The sequence below is a fragment of the Eutrema salsugineum genome, unplaced genomic scaffold (genome assembly GCF_000478725.1).
Source record: "Eutrema salsugineum unplaced genomic scaffold, Eutsalg1_0 scaffold_9, whole genome shotgun sequence".
Lineage (NCBI taxonomy): Eukaryota > Viridiplantae > Streptophyta > Magnoliopsida > Brassicales > Brassicaceae > Eutrema > Eutrema salsugineum.
The window spans coordinates 181317-199930 of record NW_006256342.1 but is presented as its reverse complement, the minus strand read 5'-3'; the positions used below and the strand labels follow the sequence as shown (position 1 = coordinate 199930).

Genomic DNA, 18614 nt, shown 5'->3' with positions numbered 1-18614 from the left:
TTATACATGTTTTTGAGTTTCAATCAGGACAGGTACACTAACATCTACAAACTGGAAATGTTTAGAGCTAATTTGCATTTACATAAATGCACACATCTTACAAAATCTAATGAAAAACAGTGACCAGGCTGCTTGAGGCTTTGAAAGCTACTATGAAAGAGCTCAAGGAAAGCCTAAAGAACGGCTCGTGTTTTTTTTTGGACGGTGGTATGTGTAATTTTGGTCGATTCAGACATCAGATTTGGCATTCCAGGTTCTGGAAGAGTTGGTGTCTGCTCCAGAAACAGTCATCAAGCTTCCAGTGTCAGACATGTAGTGATAATTGTAATTGATTCTGGTCACTAAATCAGCCAAATGAGGGAAGTGTCCCACATTCAGCTTCGAAGACAATACCTGCAAGTTCAATTTCACATAACCACTTTATCAACTAGGAGTTCAAACTACAAGAACAAATTATACAGGGTTTTAGATAAAATGGCCTTACTCTAAGGAGGAAAGCAATGCAGTCTTCAAATTGCTTCTCAATGCGGTCAATTTCCATTTCGCATCTAGCCTTGATCGCTGAAACTGCTCCACCGCTGCTCAGTGTTTGTTGTATTGAGTAGAATTCTAGAGCTAAACCAAGAATCATGTTGATCCGACTTGCGATGATTGCCCACTATACAGAAACCACAAAATTGGTTTTATAGCTACAAATTCAAATATATATATACACTCCAATTAAAGAGATCACCATTACCAGCTTTTCTTGAACCACAAAGCATTGCCTCTGAATCGATATCAAGTAGGTCTCATGTACATATATGACCTCGTCCAGAGACCCTGCTTTCACCATAGCTTCGCACAGTTCACGCCATGCGGTATGATATACCTGTCTTTACAGAATCCAGTTAAGCCTGATAAGAGCTTTTCATATTATTGAAGCCGTATGATCAACTTTCAATTTTACCACAACTCTTGCATATACTTATATATTACTCCCAACAATAAATAATACCGTAATTATAACCAATTATTCAGCATCGGACTTTACCCTGTCCATTACGTATTGATGAAAAGCATCCACAAAATTGAGGAGCTTTTGTTCCAGTAACCAGTGGTGCTTGCGGATTTTTGTTGCAGAGCCTTTACCCTATGATACACAAACACCAAGTCACTAAGTTTATAAAACTATATCATATTATTATTTATTATTACTCTTTATATTTATCCGTATTGATCAAAAGACTGATTAAGCTCTTTGTAATTGGATTTGGATGCCACATGAGTTCGAGAGTTATCAAAGACCTTCCACATCCACCTTCGTGCTTTATCAAGCACAAATTTTGCTCGCTTGACCTTCAACAAAAATCCCATCACCTGTTTTGCATTTAAATAATTAACACACAGAACAAAAGACTGTTTCCCCCAAAAGTAGCTGGATGAGAAAGGGTTACCTGGTTATACTTCTTAATGGCCTCACTATTGGCAATAAGCTCAAGCGGCCATGGCACCTTAGAAAACAAAATAGTTCAGATCGATAAATACACATAGATATAGCCATGTTTTATGCCAATACGCTGCAATTGGTTGGAAGAGTAAAATGTCTTTCTCTAGACCTTGTATGTGAATTTGAGAGACTCGAGACAATCTATCCCAAAGTTGTTAACGCGGCTTTTACGAGATGAAGAAAGGGGTATTACGTAACCCTTGTCATCTTTGTCTTTGTCTAAACAACCTTCTCTGGAAATAGATACCACCAACGAATCAGGACTGCTAAACAGCATGGCATCAGCTGAATTTCTAATTGATTCCTGTAGATAACCATTACAATTTGGAATTAATTTGTCTGTATGCGGCGATAGAACAGGGACACATAAGCACACAATTAACAAGCAGAATCTTTTTAGAAGTGATAACTATAAATATGAGTTCAGTGTTTCTAGAAGTTCACCAAACATGGTTACCTGAAGGATTATGTTCAAATCAAAATCATCGTTTGATGACTCTCCCTTCCCCAGCCTATTGAATATCACAGTCAGAAAATGCTGCAGAAGGTCCCCTGAGAATTTTAAGGTTTCATTAAGATCCCAGAAACGACTCTATTGCCAAAGATGTTGAAGCACATAAAACGTACCTGAACCTAACAAGAAAATGGCACGCAACACCGCGAGTTCGTGCATCAATTTCCAATCATGCATTAGTTTTGACAAAATTACTTTGCCAATGTAGTCCACCTACAACACGCACAACTTTCATAAGGTAACAGAAGTATGCATGCCGTAGGAACAAGCGGCAATGCAAACCTTACATCACCGTACCTGCCTCCTTATGTAGATTGAGAAGCATTCTTGCATTATTACAACAGGAAGTGGAGTATCCCTTGGCTCTGCCTTTAGCATCCAGCTGAGAACTCTTGAAGGAAGTGTACTATTCTTTTGGAAAGGTAGAAATTCGGACATATGGAGCTTCGGCTTTTTTTGTTATTGTTGATCACACAGATTCCAAAAAGCTATCAGAAACTATTGCACATGGTAGAAAAGTGAAGAAATGGATGGAATTGATCAAAACATCAGTATCAAGTACCTGGAATGACGGAAGCAACGTGGGAAAGGGAAACAACGTTTCTAGAATTTTTGTGTCATCCTGAGAAGAAAGATATTCAGATCTACCAAATTGGAATCCAAATTTGTAGTTTGTGCCGCTCAATCCAGCATCTGCCACGCCAGATCCCTCAAAAACAGCACTCAACAAACTCTCATCATTTAAAGAGGGTAGACAATAGTTGTGTGATAAGTTTAAGACATTCAAAGCATTTTTATTCCTCTGAAGATCCATTTTAGATACTGAAACAACAAGGTTTTCATGACAGAATAAACCCTGCAACGCCTTTTTGACAGTGAGACCGTTGTTTTCGTCATTAACACCAGAAACACCACATGCACTCTGGTGTTCTGATTTGGCCTCCATAGCTAGTTTTTCTTCCACAACACCGACCAACAACTTATACCACATTCGTTCCGAGCACGTGCGAACTGGAAGATCTTTATCATCCATGCCATTTTCCAGCTCTCCACTTACATATGATGCTAAAGTTGGAGAAATCTCCCACTCACCCGCTTCATCTTTCCACAGATATCTAGAGACATGATCCCCATGGCCTATAAGGCCGGCAAGTGTTAGACAAAAGATTTCAGACAAGGATAAGTCTGCAGTGCTCCTAAAGTTGTTCTTTTCAGCCAGTAGTCCACAGCCAGAATTCCCAAAACCATTTCTCCCATGGTACTGAATCTTTCCAGAGGTTCCGGAAGACGTCGAAGGAATATGCTGCACCAGCTGCAGTGACTTTCCAGCAGAAACAATCGACTTACATATGTCTTTTATGAATAATGGGCATAACACCGGATTATTCTGCTGTCGGTCTTTGTCAGAAACTAAATTGGAGTCATTTCCACTCAGTCCTTTCTTTTCATTTAGCGAAGCTACATTTGATTTATGGCCGGCAACCCTCATCAACATATAGCTTTTCTCCCAAAACTCTGCATCGTTAACGGAGACCGCTTGGTTGGCTGTAAAAAACAACTGCGAAGAAGAAAAGTGAATATTCATTTCAACCAAAGATTCATCATCATCAAAATTTTGTAAGGAAATATTTTATGTTGAAGCATAAACTGCTAGAAGAAAATCGTTGAACACCCATAGAAGATAATTACGATTCCAAGAACACCTACCTCTCCAAAAGGATCATCAAGAGTTCCCTCAAACAACCATGAATCCAAACCCTCTACGTATGGCAATAAACTTCCAGCAAAGATTTGCAGCAGCATGTGAAATCCTTCCACCTGGTCCAGATATTATCAATATACGAATTAGGGAAGTGACCAAGAACAAAGGAAAAAAAACACAAAAAATCAAGAAAACGGTTACAACCTCACCACCTTCAACAAGGCATACTTCATCCAGCCTCTTGTAAAGGTAATCAAGAAGGTGGACAGCGATTTCAGCTGTCGAAATAGTAGAACTTGACTCAAAATACGCATGAGGGATTGCACCTCGTACAACTTGTAAAAGATATTCAGCACCTGAACACAGACTAGCAAATGGAAAGAAAACAATGCATTTAAGTAAAAGTGCGAGCAGAGAGTTCTCTGTTGAACTGAGGAGATAGCACTCGATATCATAAAAATTAAAAATATAAGGTTACATACACACCTAGATAAAGAACTAGTTAATCCCAAGAGGGTTGGAGTGACACTAAGATTAGAATTGTTGATGGTGACTTCCTCGTTCAAAGCAATATCTCTGAGTCTCTGTTCCAATTCCAATTGTAGATCAGTGTCAGCAAAACAGATGAGCAAAAGGAGGCTAGAAAATTCTAAAGAAGCTGTGTGAGTGCTTGCCTCAAGCCAAGCAGAGACAGAGTTAGAAAATGCCATTAAGGTAGGAGGAGAGGTCAGAGAGGTATGTATTCGAGCAACGATAGACTCCACAAGCTTCAAACATGTAGCGGCATACAAAAAACCAGAGAGAAGGACATGAAGGCTTGAGTGAGACAAATGAGAGACGCGAATCTCAGTTTTAGCGCGGAAAGTCTGTGCAACATTGTCCCAGAAAATGAAGGGACTAGACAGACCTTGCAAAGCTTGTAAGAGGCCTCTCACCTTTTCAACATCACGAGAAGAAGAAACAAGTGTTAAGAAAGTTGTTTGCCGATGAGAAACCGAAGATTAGTGTTTTGCGGCAAAAATTACCAGATCCAATTCATTCACGCTCACTGAGGGAGGGGCCAGCTCTGAGTGTGTCCAAGCTCTGCGACTGCACATCGCCCCCGGATTTAAGGATTCTAAGCCAGTACGATCAACTCCAATCAACGATTCCATTATTGTCTTCCCCTAGCTAGACATCGCCGTGAATTTCCATTGATCCTACGAGGGAAATCGAAGAAGCTTGATTTGATTTGAGGGAGGGAGAGAGAGATAGAGAGAGAGTGACTCAGGCCCAAAACTACTTGTCCAGTTAACACCAAAGTACAGTAAATATTGTATAAGCCCGTCGCAGTTGTTTGGAATTATCATAATACCCTTCATCAAAAGTACTTTTTCTTTTACATCCTAAGGACTTATTCTCGGTGCTAATCACGAGATAGCCCCACTCTTTTAAAATAGTTTAAAGATAACCCTGAGAACGGAAACCATCATTTTTAAGTTTTTAACATTTAAAACACCAATGCGAGAGTACTCAAACCAAGCAACTTTTGATATGAAATCAACTAATCATGCCTTAAATATAAAGGGACGATATACAACTTTTCTAAATATACCCCAGACACCACAAAGTAGAGCCTTTTTTTTTGGGCTAATCATGCTATATCACTATTCAAGGTAAGCTCAACGAAGCCATCCTCAATTAACCTGGACCGTTGAGTCCACCATGTCTCTGTAACATCAAGCACTTTGACAGAGAGACCAGAGAAATAGGATCAGTGGCCATGCTGGTCGATTTTTCGTCAAATCCATCTTGTGTGCTCCCTCTGATAAGCATCCTGATTTCTTCCACTCAATGTTAACAGTCAAATTTCCCCAAAACAGAAGCGAGTTCTAAAACGCATCCTTCAAACACGAAAGGAATGCAAAACAAATCTAGTTGGCAGGCAACTAAGGTAGATCCAATTTGTGATTAGATTACCAACCAACCTTTTCCGATATTTCCTTGTTGAATTGATCGGTCTTTTTGATGTTCTTTTTGATCTTGCAGATTTCAGTCAGAACCTACTCAATGTCTATAGTATCATCGACATGAGTTTTCAACAAATTGCAGTTATCCAAAAACTTCAGTTGATGAACAGCACTTGGGGCAAGGGAAGTATCAACTTGTACCCTTTTTCTTACATACTCCATTAGCACAAGCCCTGCAATATACCATACTTGTCGGTAAAAGATAAAATAAAGAAGAAGAAAAGAAAATATATGATTGTGCAACATTTACAAGACATACCGTGAGCTCGGAGCATCTTAAAATCAAGATGCCCAGCTAGTTCTTCGTGATCACTTATTTTGACTCTTTGAATGGCTAACTTCTTTAAGCTAATGAGCAAATCCTGCAAAACAAATTTTAGTGGAAATAGATAACATTAATTAAACAATTAATGACGAGAGCAGGGAAGTCAATGGGTTCATCGAAATTTACCAGTTCAGATTCCGAGAGAGAGCAAAACCAAGCAATATCTTCTGTCCTATTGTTCTTCAAGATTCCGGTGAGTTCCTCCATCTCAAGTTTTTAGCATCTCCTAAGAGAAGGGTCCGCATGATTCCAAGATTTAGGCATAGAAGATGAACCCAAGGCAACAGCACAATCCTAAACCCACCTGCAATACTAGATTAATGTCTTTAGCTAACAAATGCATACATCAGTGTAAACAAAGGCTTTGGTTATCTAAAATTGATCGGGTCGCTCACCTCAACCGAATTAAGCTAAACAGACTTCGACTGAGAAAGCAGCAGACGAAATTGAGCAATATATATCATTTATTAATTAAGGGCTTAAAAGAAGGGATCCGGCGCCTCGAACCGGCGACGACGTAGCTCAGATAGTGGCAAATTGAGTCAGAGACGAAGAAGACTGTGAGGGAATACCAAAGAGCAAGGAGACGAAAGTGAGAGAATCTCAAAGGACAATGTTACGACGCCGGAAGACTCCAAGTCGGAATATCAAAGAGAAAGGAGACGCGAACAATAAACCCTAATTTGTCTCGCCGGAATATTAGACGTGGACGAGAGAGATTTCAATTCAAAATCTAGTTATGTGTTTAATTAGATAAAGTTAATCACCAAGGATCCGTGGCGCAATGGTAGCGCGTCTGACTCCAGATCAGAAGGTTGCGTGTTCGATTCACGTCGGGTTCAATACTCCCGAATTTAAGATCCTATCCCTTTTCTTTTAATTTTCTTTTCTACCCCTTGAACCTTTCTGGTACTATTTATTTACTACCAGCTATTTGGTACCTTTTATGTAATGTAGACGTTAAGAACAGTTATCGACGATGAAGATGATGAGAGCTTCGCTTTGTAATTACGACAAGTCAAACTCTCTAGCCTCCTTGCACGTGCTCGCTCTCCTTCAACTCTTGTCGTAATATGTTTATGCGACGTATAATTTAAGATCTTCATGTTCCCTACCTACTCAAACTTTTTATACAACAATATCATTCGCATATTTTGCTGTTGTATCGTATAATCAATCCTCAAAGCTCTAACATCAAAACATAGTTTATTTTACCCAAAATATAATTTACAGCTGAAAAAACAGAGGATAAGGTTTATATATATTTTTGTAATTTGCAGATGCTTTTTCCATTATAAAAAAGTTTTAATTTTAACAACAGTTATGATATTAATTAGTGTGAATCTCAAAAATTTATACGTGTTAATATAGCTAATTTTATTGAAGATGTAGTGTATTTTCCCCGTCGTTGGGGGTGAGTATGGATTATAACAATGTCCAGCCTGTATGGGACGTCTCGAACATCGATGGAAGCTTCTGATGCGGTAAAGTCGGCAGTCATGCCTACACTAGATAACAAGTTATCCCTTCACGTGTTCATCCAAATGTGATTAATATTTTACATTTATCGTTACCTTTGATTCATTCTGACTTCAACTTTTAGTTTGTTTTATTCCAAAACAGCACATACATATTTCTGGCAACATTTTATGGCTGTCGCATTATTATAATCCATAGCGTTTGAATGATCAATCTTTGAGGCATCTCAAAGATACATTATTTCAATCATTTTCTATGACGTTATAGCTTAGAGTTGGATCAAAAAAAAAAAGAAAGAAAAAAGGGTTTTGTATGTCTATAATTATTTGAACACAAATCGAGATCTTAATATTACAATAATCATTACAGCAAAACTAAACAAATCATTGAAGAAACCGAATTCCTAATCATGAAGTCAATGTTTCATGAGTTGTGGGTGTGTGTGTGTGTCTGTAGCATCCGACACACAGAACCCAGGAGGATGCTTCCAGTGGCATTCTCGTGGTTTTAATCAAAACCTGTGTTCTTCTTCTAAACACAAACTTATAAAACCCGAGTCTTTATAGTTTCTTCTCTGGCACCATCTCTCTAGCTATCTCTTCAATCCTCATCTCTCACAGAAGGAAGTCGCAATGTATCAAGAAGCCGCACTTCTCCTAGCTCTCCTATGTGTCTCTTCTAATAATGTTAACATCGTCGTAGCGGCCCCAATCCGCGATGGTATTGTAACTCTAATTAAGCTCATCTAATTAATTAACACAAAATTCTATTAAACACACAGTATGTAGTAAGTACTCTTTGACTGAGATGAACTTTCAATGGTTGGTGGTTTCAGGATTACTACCAAACGGTAATTTCGAGAAGGGTCCTAAACCGTCCCAATTGAAAGGATCGGTTGTTAAGGAACGATCAGCCGTACCCAACTGGGACATGACCGGTTTGGTGGAGTACATCAAAGCTGGTCAGAAACAAGACGACATGGTCCTGGTCGTACCGGAAGGCTCCTCCGCCGTCCGATTAGGCAACGAGGCCTCAATCTCCCAGAAAATCTCAGTCCGATCGGGCCGTCTATACTCTATCACGTTCAGCGCCGCTCGAACCTGCGCTCAGGACGAGCGGCTCAACATCTCCGTCACGCACGAGTCCGGTGTGATCCCTATCCAGACCTTGTACGGCAGCGACGGTTGGGACTCGTACTCCTGGGCTTTTAAAGCTGGTGGGCCCGAAATAGAGATCCGGATCCACAACCCGGGTCATGAGGAGCACCCGGCTTGTGGACCTTTGATCGACGCCGTCGCTATCAAGGCTTTGTTCCCTCCCAGATTCTCTAGATGTAAATAAACCCGAAAACCCGGTCATATCTTAGAGTAAACCAAATCGATGTTGATTTTTGTTTGTTTTGTTTTGCAGATAATCTGATTAAGAACGGGAAGTTCGAGGAAGGACCTTACGTGTTCCCCAAGGCAAAGTGGGGAGTATTGATCCCACCGTTCATAGAAGACGAAAACAGCCCATTGCCCGGTTGGATGATCGAGTCACTCAAGGCCGTAAAATACGTCGACAAGGCACACTTCTTCGTCCCAGAAGGACACCGAGCCATCGAGCTTGTTGGAGGCAAAGAGAGCGCTCTTTCTCAGATCGTGAGGACGTCACTGAACAAATTCTACGCTCTCACTTTCAACGTTGGAGACGCCAGAGACGCTTGCGAGGGACCGATGGCAGTGGAGGCCTTCGCTGGACGGAGCAAGGTCATGGTGGAATACGCGTCTAAGGGGAGAGGCGGTTTTAGACGGGGAAGGCTTGTGTTCAAGGCGGTGTCGCCGAGGACACGTGTCACTTTCATCAGCACGTTTTACCACACGAAGAGCGACCACTCTGGCTCGCTATGTGGCCCGATCATCGATGACGTCAGGTTGGTGGCGGTTCGTACACTCCGAGGGTGAGAGAGACCATATATGTATAGTGTTCTTAATTAGCTTTTGGTCTAAAGTCAAAGTGGTCATTTATTCATCGGTTGAATATACAACAATGGCACTTAATTGTAATTTTATGTTTCCAGATTCACAGAATAAATGTAAGGGAATACTACATTCTAATCTTATTTTTACATAATTTATGAACTAATTATCGTTTAGATACAATGGACTGATGGAGTAACATTTTTTTTTTTGTAATTACACTCTATATATCTTAAGAAAATTTTAAGAGATTATATATAGACCACACATTCACACCTCTGTTAATCGAATAATAATAAACATGCTTGAAAATTTATTTGAAAATTATCGATTGGCTTCTCTTTTTTACTTTGCAGTTATTTAATACAAAAAAAAAACTCGCACGTACAAATAACATCGCACCGGTTGGTCAAAGCATTCTTCAATCTTCACTCATCTTTCCCGTTTGTCGCAGTAGATTGAGAGAATTGGCCCGAGAATCGTGACGATAACCCTAATTTTCTCGAAGAACCGACACCATTCATCATGTGGAGGAGAATCCTTTTATCGAAACTTAAACCAATCCCCGCCGTTGGCTCCTGCGCGGCTTCGTCGGCCGTGGCCGAGTCCACTCACCTTTCTCTGTCGACTCGTGCGTCGTCCATTTCCGCTTATTCTTCAATTATCTCTCGCCGAATCGGCTCCGCTGCAGGTAAGTTACGGATCTCGATCCATGCGGACGGTTATTGTGAATGATTCGTTGATTTTGGCTTAGAGAGTTCCTTCGTCTTTTATGTCGAGTGATTACTCCAGCGGACACTGCAGTGAGGAAGCGTATTGAAGATGTGATGCCTATTGCAACTGGTCACGAGAAAGAGGAACTAGAAGCCGAAATGGAGGTAGTTAATTACTTGGATGATACTATAGAGAAATGTTGTTACTCAAGGAGACTGATTGTTGAGGGTTTTAATCAGATCAGATGATTTGAGAATTTGTCTGTTGCTTTAGATTTGTAATCTGCAGGAGTTGTGATGTGTTTTTCATCACACTTGGATCTATCATCATCTGCTATTAATGATATCATCACATTTCACAGGGAAGGAAGCTGCTCGATATAGACTTTCCGGAGGGTCCTTTTGGAACAATGGTTAGTGTGATGCATTACAATCGAAAGGTTCTGTGAGATTCTTGTCCGAGTGTTATTATTATATATATTGTCTGCTCTGTAGGAAGCTCCTGCTGTAGTCAAATCCTACTATGACATGAGAATAGTCGGTTGCCCAGGAGGTGAAGGAGGTAGGTCTTTTTTTCTTGCTCTCAACATATGCATATGATATATTGATCTTTGTCTCTTTAGAGCATATGATGATGAATTTTGACTTATATTCTGAACGGCAGAGGATGAGCATGACGTTGTCTGGTTTTGGCTGGAGAAAGGCAAGTCTTTCGAATGCCCTGTGTGTTCACAGTACTTTAAGGTAATCATGGCTACAAAGCAAAGTTTTCAGTATATAATCTGGTGTGAAATTTTGAGTAACTGATGATGGTTTTGATAAATAGCTTCAAGTGGTTGGTCCTGGAGGACCTCCTGACGGACATGGCGAGGACCACCACTGATCCGGAGAACTGCTGAATGTAGTGTGTAATAAGAAAGAGTGCCCTTGCTTTTTTTTGTTGGTATTTGTTTTACTCTCTTCCTGAGACAGGCGGTTCTCGTCAACCCTTTTTTTTTGCCAAATCATTTTGATTGAGTAGTTGCTATACCTGTTACTGTTACTGTACTTTCTCTTATGCTCTTGAACGAATATTTGATTTTATTATGTTTAGTGGTAGGTGATTAACAAGTATAATCCGTTGAAATAAAGAGTATTACGGTCAACAGCTGAAAAGAGAAATAATTTGTAGGTATACACGAAATACATGGGACTTCTGCTTAGGATTTAATTAGTATAAGATTAATGATAAATAAATAAAAAAAAAAGAGTCACGACTCACGATATAATAAAGAAGGGTTAAAGTTCGTTAAATCCTAGTGCCGCCAGTTCTCGCCGTCGCCTTTTTTGTGGTCCGACTCTCCACCGCCAGTTCGTATCCAAAACCATCTCTGTTCAGAAACGGGAACGTCATTTGTTACACAGAATAATCAACTAAATTTCACACGTCCGTAATCAAGAAACACCAGACCGTAACGCTTCTCTCCCGATGGAACCTTCCTTTTAGTCGTCAGAACAAGTAAACGTTCCTTAAATATCAGCCGTGATGATCAGGTAAGCTGGTCGAGATATGGCGAGCACCTTATTTCAGGAAGGTGGCTTTTTCCCTTTGAGCTTGTTAGAACACTTGCTCATTGCGATGATTAAAGTTGTCTCCATGGACTCAGCGGCTAGGTTTTTTTCTGTGTGAGAAAATTGAAGGGTGACTTAAACGAGCCCTTTTTTATTTCATGGTCATAGAGATTCTGTTGTGGGTTGCTTGTTTAAAGACATGATAGATTCATTAACAAGGCTTACACAATTGCACGTGATGGTTATATATGTTTGGCGATATAGTAAAAAGAATGAATCAGAAGATGTTGGCGTTGAGCCACCACCATCCCCCTGCTACTCCACAGAGGGATGATGAGGTTAGTGTTGGCACTCAGCAGATTAAAATCTCGTATCTACAATAGCGTACCTAGCTAGCTCCTATATTCTTGATATTTGCAGCAAATTAATTTTTGGCATCATCGTACATGGGACAAATTAAACAGTTGGGTTGTGGGATGTGTTTGCTAGCAGAGGCAACGTTGAGACGTTTCAACACAAACACAATTAATGATCTAACGGTTGCTTTCCTTCCAGATGGGAAGCAGTTTGCATGCAGTACGTACCCTGTATGGGCTGATCCATTCCTGCTACACTGTGTAACTTAATCGATGTGTTGATGTACAACTTAATCCTTTTGTTATTTCTCTTTTTTTTTTACGTTCATTTTAGTTTCTTGTAGTTTCACTGGTAATTTTGTCTTTCCTTCCATCAAAAACCACGAGAATTGTGTCAAAGCTTTTTTTTTATATATAAAGTAGAAACGCAAACCGCTTTTGTTTAAGGGTCAAAGCTTTGGATAATATATATGATATAATTGAGAAAATGAGCTTAGCAGCTATACATATAGTTGTATACACAAGTTTTTATTTCTTTTTTTTTTAGTCCTAGATATTGGGTGGGTGGGGTGTCGAAAGCGCTGTTGTAAAGAATGATATTTATAACATTATGGATGCAAGCTGACGAGAGAAAAAGCTATTGAGACATCAAAACTTTGAAGAATATTCAAAATTTTGGGATCTGAAACAGGTTTCTTCAGCAAAATCTTCAAGTATTCCAACCGTGAAACATGGTCATGGTTCGAATCTCGAGTCTGGGCATGAGAGTGGCGACCCCAAATCCGCTCCTTACCTGACGGGGTGCAGCAGAAATAAGACTCTGAAGGCTGAGCTGAAGCATCGGATGAGGATGAGGAGGAGGATGATGACGATGCACAGGCTCGGGGGGACTATGAGGCAGACCAGCAGCAGTCATGAGTTCAATGTATTCAGCATCTCTCTGCATCTGTTCCCACATCATTTGCTTCTGTGGGTCGACCTTTAATGGGATGAAACCAGGATGATCGGTTTTCAAGTGATTGTTAAGCTGAGAGTAAGTCCCCGAGAAGTCACAATCCTCGAAAGAGCAAGATCTCGGTTTAGCATTCATGAAGCGTCTTGCACCGGAGACCTTGATAGTCTCAAAAACCTCTCCTCTGCAGAAAGGGCATTTCAAGGTCTTGGTGTCTAAGCGGTTCCCTTTGTTCCTACGGTACTGCTTGAAACAGTTGGAGTGGCGAGCACTCGTGTCGCACATGTAAGGACGACATCCTTTGTAGGAGGAAGTGCATTGCAAGAGGACCGCATTGTGTGGCGGTTCCATGCAGATCACACACCGGACATCCTCCCATTCTCTTGCGCCTTCTGTCTGAATTGGCGACTCGACTGCTTTCTGTTTCTTTGTCCTTGATGCTCGAAGCGGGTATGGCGATACTCTTGTCCCGTTGCTTGTCACCGACATTATACGGCTTTCCTTCGGCATCTCGCTATATGAATTCAAAACGTTTGATCAGTAACAGTTTCAAGTCCAACTTCTTCTAATTTAAACAGAAAAAAACACACATTTTTGAACGAAATCACACAACATTGATATATTGGGGAAGGTAACTGACACTAGTATATATCACAACTGCAGAGAGGCCCAGGAAACAGATATGATCATAAGAAAGAAAACGAATTTCGTGAATCAAATATAACACAGTTGGATGACCGATGGTCGGAGAATCATATTCACAACAACAAAAAAAAATTGGTTTCCCTATGAAATTGATCAACTATAACTACACTTATCACAAACAAAACAGTTGTAGATTTTCGATGATCATCTCATTCCGCATTTTTTTATTCATATTCAAAGTTGTGACCGAATACGGAATACTATAACCAGAGATTTTTTTTCTGATTCTGATCAGACCTGCAAAAGCGCTAAGCGACACGAGTTGATCAGATCGAGAGCTCAATGAGAGAAATTGGAAGAACCCAAGCAAGGATCGAGCCCAAGCGAGAAACAGGTAGATTACCTTGGTCGGAGAAATTCTTGAATTTTCAGAGGAGTTTCGTCTGAAGCGGTGAAGATGGGAGATTTGATGCGAGTGCCTGCTTGTGTGATTTCTGTTGCCTTTTTATAAGCTACTCTTGTGCCCGTCTGCCCCTTTTTACCATTATACCCCTGTCTTTTCTCTGTCCACCGTTTCGCCTTTCCTTGTCAATTAAAACCAATACTGTCTTTTCCTGTCAATTATGGATTTTCCCTTCTTTGAGATAGAAAGGCTAAGAAATCACCATTTTCTTGCGTGTAAAGATGTTGGAAAAGTTCAATTTAAAAAAGTAAATATTTCTAAAAACTATATCCTTATACAAACTAACAAATTTTTAAGGAAAAAGAACTATACAAATCTCACTTTTTATCATTATCATTTAAATTTGAATTCTTTTATACAACTATTTTAATATTTTTTATAATTAATTATTACTTTTACATATTATACTTTCACTTAATTCAAATAATAAATTATAACTTATACATATCTTTTACTTACTATTACTTTGTATGAGTAATAATTAGAATTTAATTATTATTATTTATTCGCATATTTTATTTATATTTATTTCAGATAACATGGCATCGACATTATGCAAAAATACTGAACAACAAAAGTTTATTATTAATTCAGACATTAATATGGTGCTGACACTAGTAAAAATTTGAAAAACAATTATCATTACTTACATACATATTTAATTTATATTTAATATAAATAATATAGTGTTTACACTTGTATTACACAACAAAGTATTACTCATAAACATAATCTACTTATATTTAATTCAGATAATACGGCGCCGCTACTTGTAAAAGTTAAAAAATTTAAATTAATAAGTGACAAATTTTCATAAATATTTTAAAATTTGTTCAGTTAAAATCTTCTCAAATCAATACTAATGAATCAGATATTATTTACTTAAAATTCAATTTATGATCTTTAATTTAAAGAAAAAATTTTCAAATCTAAGTTTTTTTAAGTATCCTAAGGATATGGTTGGATGTAGAGATATTGACAAATCAATACATATATCAAACTGTGCTAAACTTTGACCGTATAGCTTTTGGTACGTTGCCAAAATTTTGTTTCCAATGTATTTTTTTTGTATTTTAATGTTTTCTTTCAAATAAACCAGCAGACCATATAATTTGTTATATTGTCCTTCTTTGTAAAAGCCCAAAAAAAAAGATGAAATAAAGATAGAAACATATTGACTTTAGTAAATTGGACTTCTAAAGAAAAAGAAAAAAAAATAATAAGAAAATTTTAAAAATCTATTATTATTATTATTATTTATACGCATGTTTATTTATATTTATTTCAAATAATGCGGCACCGACACTACATAAAACTACTAAACAACAATTATTTGTTTTTATTACTCTTTTTAGTAAAAACCAAAAAGGGAAGAAGTAAGGATAGAAACATATTGATTTAATAGTAATTTGAATTTGTAAGAAAAAACAATCTGAAAATTTAAAAATTAATTATTATTATTATTTATGCGCATATTTGTTTATATTTATTTCAGATAATGCGACACCGACACTAGATAAAACTACTAAACAATAATTATTTATTTCAGACAGTAATATAATATTAAAACTATGAAAAATTTGAAAAACCATTACTATTCCTTACACACATACTTTATTTACATTTATATTTGAAAAAATTATTATTCATTAGTTCGGATAATACAACATCAACATTAATAAAAAATTTGTTTTCAGTGTATCCTATTTTAATGTTATCGTTTAAATTAATCGGTTGACCTATAATTTCTGAGGGAAAAATAGAAATTTGGTAAATATTAAATAATTGATAGTTTTTTAAACTTTTTTCTCTAATTTCTGAAAGAAAAGAAAATGATTAAACACTACAGTGCGTATCATATAATCGCCTTTCGAACTCTGCGAAACTCCTTTAGTTGCGAGTTTCCAAACACAAACTATTTTTATTGTCAAAAGTGTATTCCCTTCATCTTCTTCCCCAGTCTCGGCGAAGCGAGAAATCTTTAGAGAGAGAGAGAGAGAGAGAGAGGGGCAATAAAGCGAAAATCTGGGGAAAAAATCGAAAGATCCGATTATCCGATTGCGGGAAAAATGTCTCTGACATGCGTAAATATGTCGGAGGAGGTGTGGTTGACTTGCCTCACTCACGCATTATCCACTGAGACCGAAGAGATCATGGGTCTCCTCCTCGGCGACATCCAGGTTCAATTTTGTTCGATTGGTTCTTGAAATCTGTTATGGCTCTGCCTCTGTGTTACAAAAAGGACTAATAGATGTTGTTGGTTGGTTGTGGGTTTTGGATAATCGATTAGTACTCAAAAAACGGAAGCGCCACAGCTCTGATCTGGGGAGCATCGCCTCAGTCACGGTCTGATCGGCAGAAGGATCGAGTAGAAACCAACCCTGAACAGTTGGCTGCTGCCTCTGCTCAGGCTGATATATCCTTTTCTCCATTGTTGCTATAAATCTGCTTCCTTGTTGTGTCGTAAGTGATAATTAATAGATTGATTTTGGTTTTGGTTATGAACCAAAAAGGAAAGACTTCCTTGACTAACCTCCTCGGCACAGAATGACCATATCAACTGGCAGAACAACACGAGTGATTGGATGGTATCACTCCCATCCTCATATCACCGTACTTCCTTCCCATGTCGGTATGTACCAAACTTATTTGGTTCTTCTTCTCCTCCTCCCTCTTCTCATATTCTTTAAGATATCTCTGTCCTGTTGCAGATGTTCGGACACAGGCAATGTATCAGCTTTTAGATTCTGGATTTATTGGCCTCATTTTTTCTTGCTTTAGTGAAGATTCAAACAAGGTTAGTTTTTGCTACGACTGGAATTAGGAAAGTTGAATCTTTTTCTAGAAAACCCTTCTTCACATCCTTCATGAATTGGCTTTAGGTTGGTAGAATCCAAGTTATCGCTTTTCAGTCCTCTGATGGAAAGCCCAATACTACTCCTAAATCTATGAGCCTGGTTCTTGCAAATAAAGATTCTGTCATCGATTTAGATTCATCATTAAGTTCTTCAGACTCGATATACCGGACTTCCTCTTCTACTCGGGAGCAAGACACATGTGATACAGCTACAACTTCCGGATCTAAGGTCTCTCCTTTGCCCAAAAGCTATACCATTTCACTCGAGCTTAATGAAAGTTGTGCATGAGTGTTACCCGTTTCCCAAATTCATGCGATAAACATTGGTGTTCTGACTTAAGCATGGGCTAATATCTACAAACATTGATGTGTGGGCCTTGTATGTCTGAGTAGGGAGGAGGACGGGTTTCAGATTTTGGGGCTTTCTTTGTTAACAAAGCTGAGGCCAACAGCAACGTGAGAGACGGGACAAGTGGAAACTACAGCTCAGTTAATCTCAGCAGCTCAATTGTGGAAATTGATCATATGGACATGTCTGAAAGCATGCAAGAGGCGATGCTCCGTTCAAATTTGGAAACGAGGTATTTCTAAACACGCGGCTTTTGTGCTTATGATCAATTGCTCCATTCATCTACTCAATGACTTGAACTAAGGAATTGTACTTGCAGCGGTGTGGGGTATGTTAGAAAAGAAGTCCCGCTTCATGTTTTGCCCACTTTATCCCTTCTTCAGCTCAATTCACCTTTAGCCTCTTTTAAAGATCTGCAACGTGTACTCTACGAGGAGGAACGAGCAGCATACCGCCAATCAGTCTCGCAAAGCATCAGGTTTCCAATTCAATCTTTTTCCATACATATCGTATTTATGGAGTTTTAGTGCAAAAGCTCTTTCTGTTCTTCTCTAGAAATGGAAAAGTCCATCCTCTTGCTTTCATTCACAACACATCAACATATCAAGCTTCCATGTGCAAGCTGATCGAATACTGGTGAGTGTAAAAACATTTTCTAATGTTTTTTTTTTTGTTTTTGGTTGCAATTTACATACGTGGGCTTCACTTTTCGCAGCTTGAGTCCCGCCATTAACGCACTTCAAGATAGGCTGAGGGAAAACAAGATCCGGGTATGATTCTCTTCAGAACCAGCCTCATGGATATTGTATTGTGTTCTGTTTGTTTTGAAACCTACTGTGTGTTGAGCAGTTAGCAGTGCTGATGGATGAAGCTGAGGCTCTGGAAGCACAGAAACCGAAAGGAGCAGACACGAGCGGAGGACCATCTCGTCTGGTTCATGGTTCTGGAAGCCGAAGCAGAAGAGGATCCTAGAGGTTTCCTACCAAAGGCAATAAATCAGATGCCTTGCTCTTTGTGTGTTGTGCTATTTGGACGTTTGGTTTCTTTCACTTGTATCATATTCAGGCATCTCTTGTTAGTTTAGCCATCTGGTATCATCATTGGTTTTTTCTTTTCCTGGAAGATTAACTTTATTCCAAGAGATGCTGATTAACAGATATTTGTATTAGTAGTATATATGAATATGATGAGATGGTGCATAAAACGAATCTTGATAGCACATTCATGATGATTGTAAAGATTCTAACTTGCA

General features: G+C 38.7%; 6 protein-coding genes and 1 non-coding gene across 10 annotated transcripts; 4 read left to right on the top strand and 3 right to left on the bottom strand.

Annotated features, from left to right (window-relative positions):
• Nucleotides 1–207: 207 nt before the first annotated feature.
• On the bottom strand, nucleotides 208–4971 carry LOC18008631 (gamma-tubulin complex component 5). 2 transcript variants are annotated; one of them, XM_006389713.2, is made up of 16 exons: nucleotides 4731–4971; nucleotides 4380–4640; nucleotides 4192–4289; nucleotides 3910–4072; nucleotides 3711–3821; nucleotides 2566–3561; nucleotides 2301–2453; nucleotides 2117–2216; nucleotides 1947–2041; nucleotides 1599–1793; nucleotides 1437–1493; nucleotides 1288–1359; nucleotides 1034–1132; nucleotides 740–871; nucleotides 485–658; nucleotides 208–393 (listed from the first exon to the last, which is right to left on the bottom strand). In XM_006389713.2, exons 1-16 carry the CDS (start codon nucleotides 4857–4859, stop codon nucleotides 229–231), a joined length of 3000 nt encoding a protein of 999 aa, XP_006389775.1. In that variant the 5' UTR covers nucleotides 4860–4971; the 3' UTR covers nucleotides 208–228. The 2 variants fall into 2 exon arrangements, with proteins under 2 accessions (XP_006389775.1, XP_024008295.1); XM_024152527.1 differs by lacking the exon at nucleotides 4731–4971 and having other exon boundaries at nucleotides 3918–4072; nucleotides 4380–4527.
• A 245-nt stretch (nucleotides 4972–5216) lies between these two features.
• Nucleotides 5217–6678, bottom strand: LOC18009174. Its single transcript, XM_006389711.2, has 4 exons — nucleotides 6435–6678; nucleotides 6166–6343; nucleotides 5974–6076; nucleotides 5217–5887 (listed from the first exon to the last, which is right to left on the bottom strand). Exons 2-4 carry the CDS (start codon nucleotides 6244–6246, stop codon nucleotides 5748–5750), a joined length of 324 nt encoding a protein of 107 aa, XP_006389773.1. The 5' UTR covers nucleotides 6247–6343; nucleotides 6435–6678; the 3' UTR covers nucleotides 5217–5747.
• Nucleotides 6679–6809: 131 nt separating this feature from the next.
• On the top strand, nucleotides 6810–6881 carry TRNAW-CCA. The gene has a single exon. It is a non-coding gene; the product is annotated as a tRNA-Trp (tRNA).
• Nucleotides 6882–8100: 1219 nt separating this feature from the next.
• Nucleotides 8101–9461, top strand: LOC18009107. Its single transcript, XM_006389710.2, has 3 exons — nucleotides 8101–8238; nucleotides 8354–8851; nucleotides 8929–9461. The coding sequence occupies exons 1-3, from the start codon at nucleotides 8151–8153 to the stop codon at nucleotides 9459–9461; spliced, it is 1119 nt and encodes a 372-aa protein (XP_006389772.1). The 5' UTR covers nucleotides 8101–8150.
• Nucleotides 9462–9891: 430 nt separating this feature from the next.
• On the top strand, nucleotides 9892–11236 carry LOC18009153 (cytochrome c oxidase subunit 5b-2, mitochondrial). Of its 3 annotated transcripts, none has more exons than XM_024152584.1 (6): nucleotides 9892–10167; nucleotides 10281–10354; nucleotides 10552–10602; nucleotides 10685–10751; nucleotides 10854–10933; nucleotides 11016–11236. In XM_024152584.1, exons 1-6 carry the CDS (start codon nucleotides 10002–10004, stop codon nucleotides 11070–11072), a joined length of 495 nt encoding a protein of 164 aa, XP_024008352.1. In that variant the 5' UTR covers nucleotides 9892–10001; the 3' UTR covers nucleotides 11073–11236. The 3 variants fall into 3 exon arrangements, with proteins under 3 accessions (XP_024008352.1, XP_006389771.1, XP_024008350.1); XM_006389709.2 differs by having other exon boundaries at nucleotides 10269–10354; XM_024152582.1 differs by having other exon boundaries at nucleotides 10257–10354.
• Nucleotides 11237–12664: 1428 nt separating this feature from the next.
• On the bottom strand, nucleotides 12665–14163 carry LOC18009369. The gene is made up of 2 exons (XM_024155363.1): nucleotides 14097–14163; nucleotides 12665–13562 (listed from the first exon to the last, which is right to left on the bottom strand). Exon 2 carries the CDS (start codon nucleotides 13556–13558, stop codon nucleotides 12806–12808), a length of 753 nt encoding a protein of 250 aa, XP_024011131.1. The 5' UTR covers nucleotides 13559–13562; nucleotides 14097–14163; the 3' UTR covers nucleotides 12665–12805.
• A 1888-nt stretch (nucleotides 14164–16051) lies between these two features.
• Nucleotides 16052–18570, top strand: LOC18009230. The gene is made up of 10 exons (XM_006389707.2): nucleotides 16052–16336; nucleotides 16447–16572; nucleotides 16701–16788; nucleotides 16868–16953; nucleotides 17039–17242; nucleotides 17407–17594; nucleotides 17682–17840; nucleotides 17918–17998; nucleotides 18078–18132; nucleotides 18212–18570. Exons 1-10 carry the CDS (start codon nucleotides 16226–16228, stop codon nucleotides 18332–18334), a joined length of 1221 nt encoding a protein of 406 aa, XP_006389769.1. The 5' UTR covers nucleotides 16052–16225; the 3' UTR covers nucleotides 18335–18570.
• Nucleotides 18571–18614: the final 44 nt, after the last annotated feature.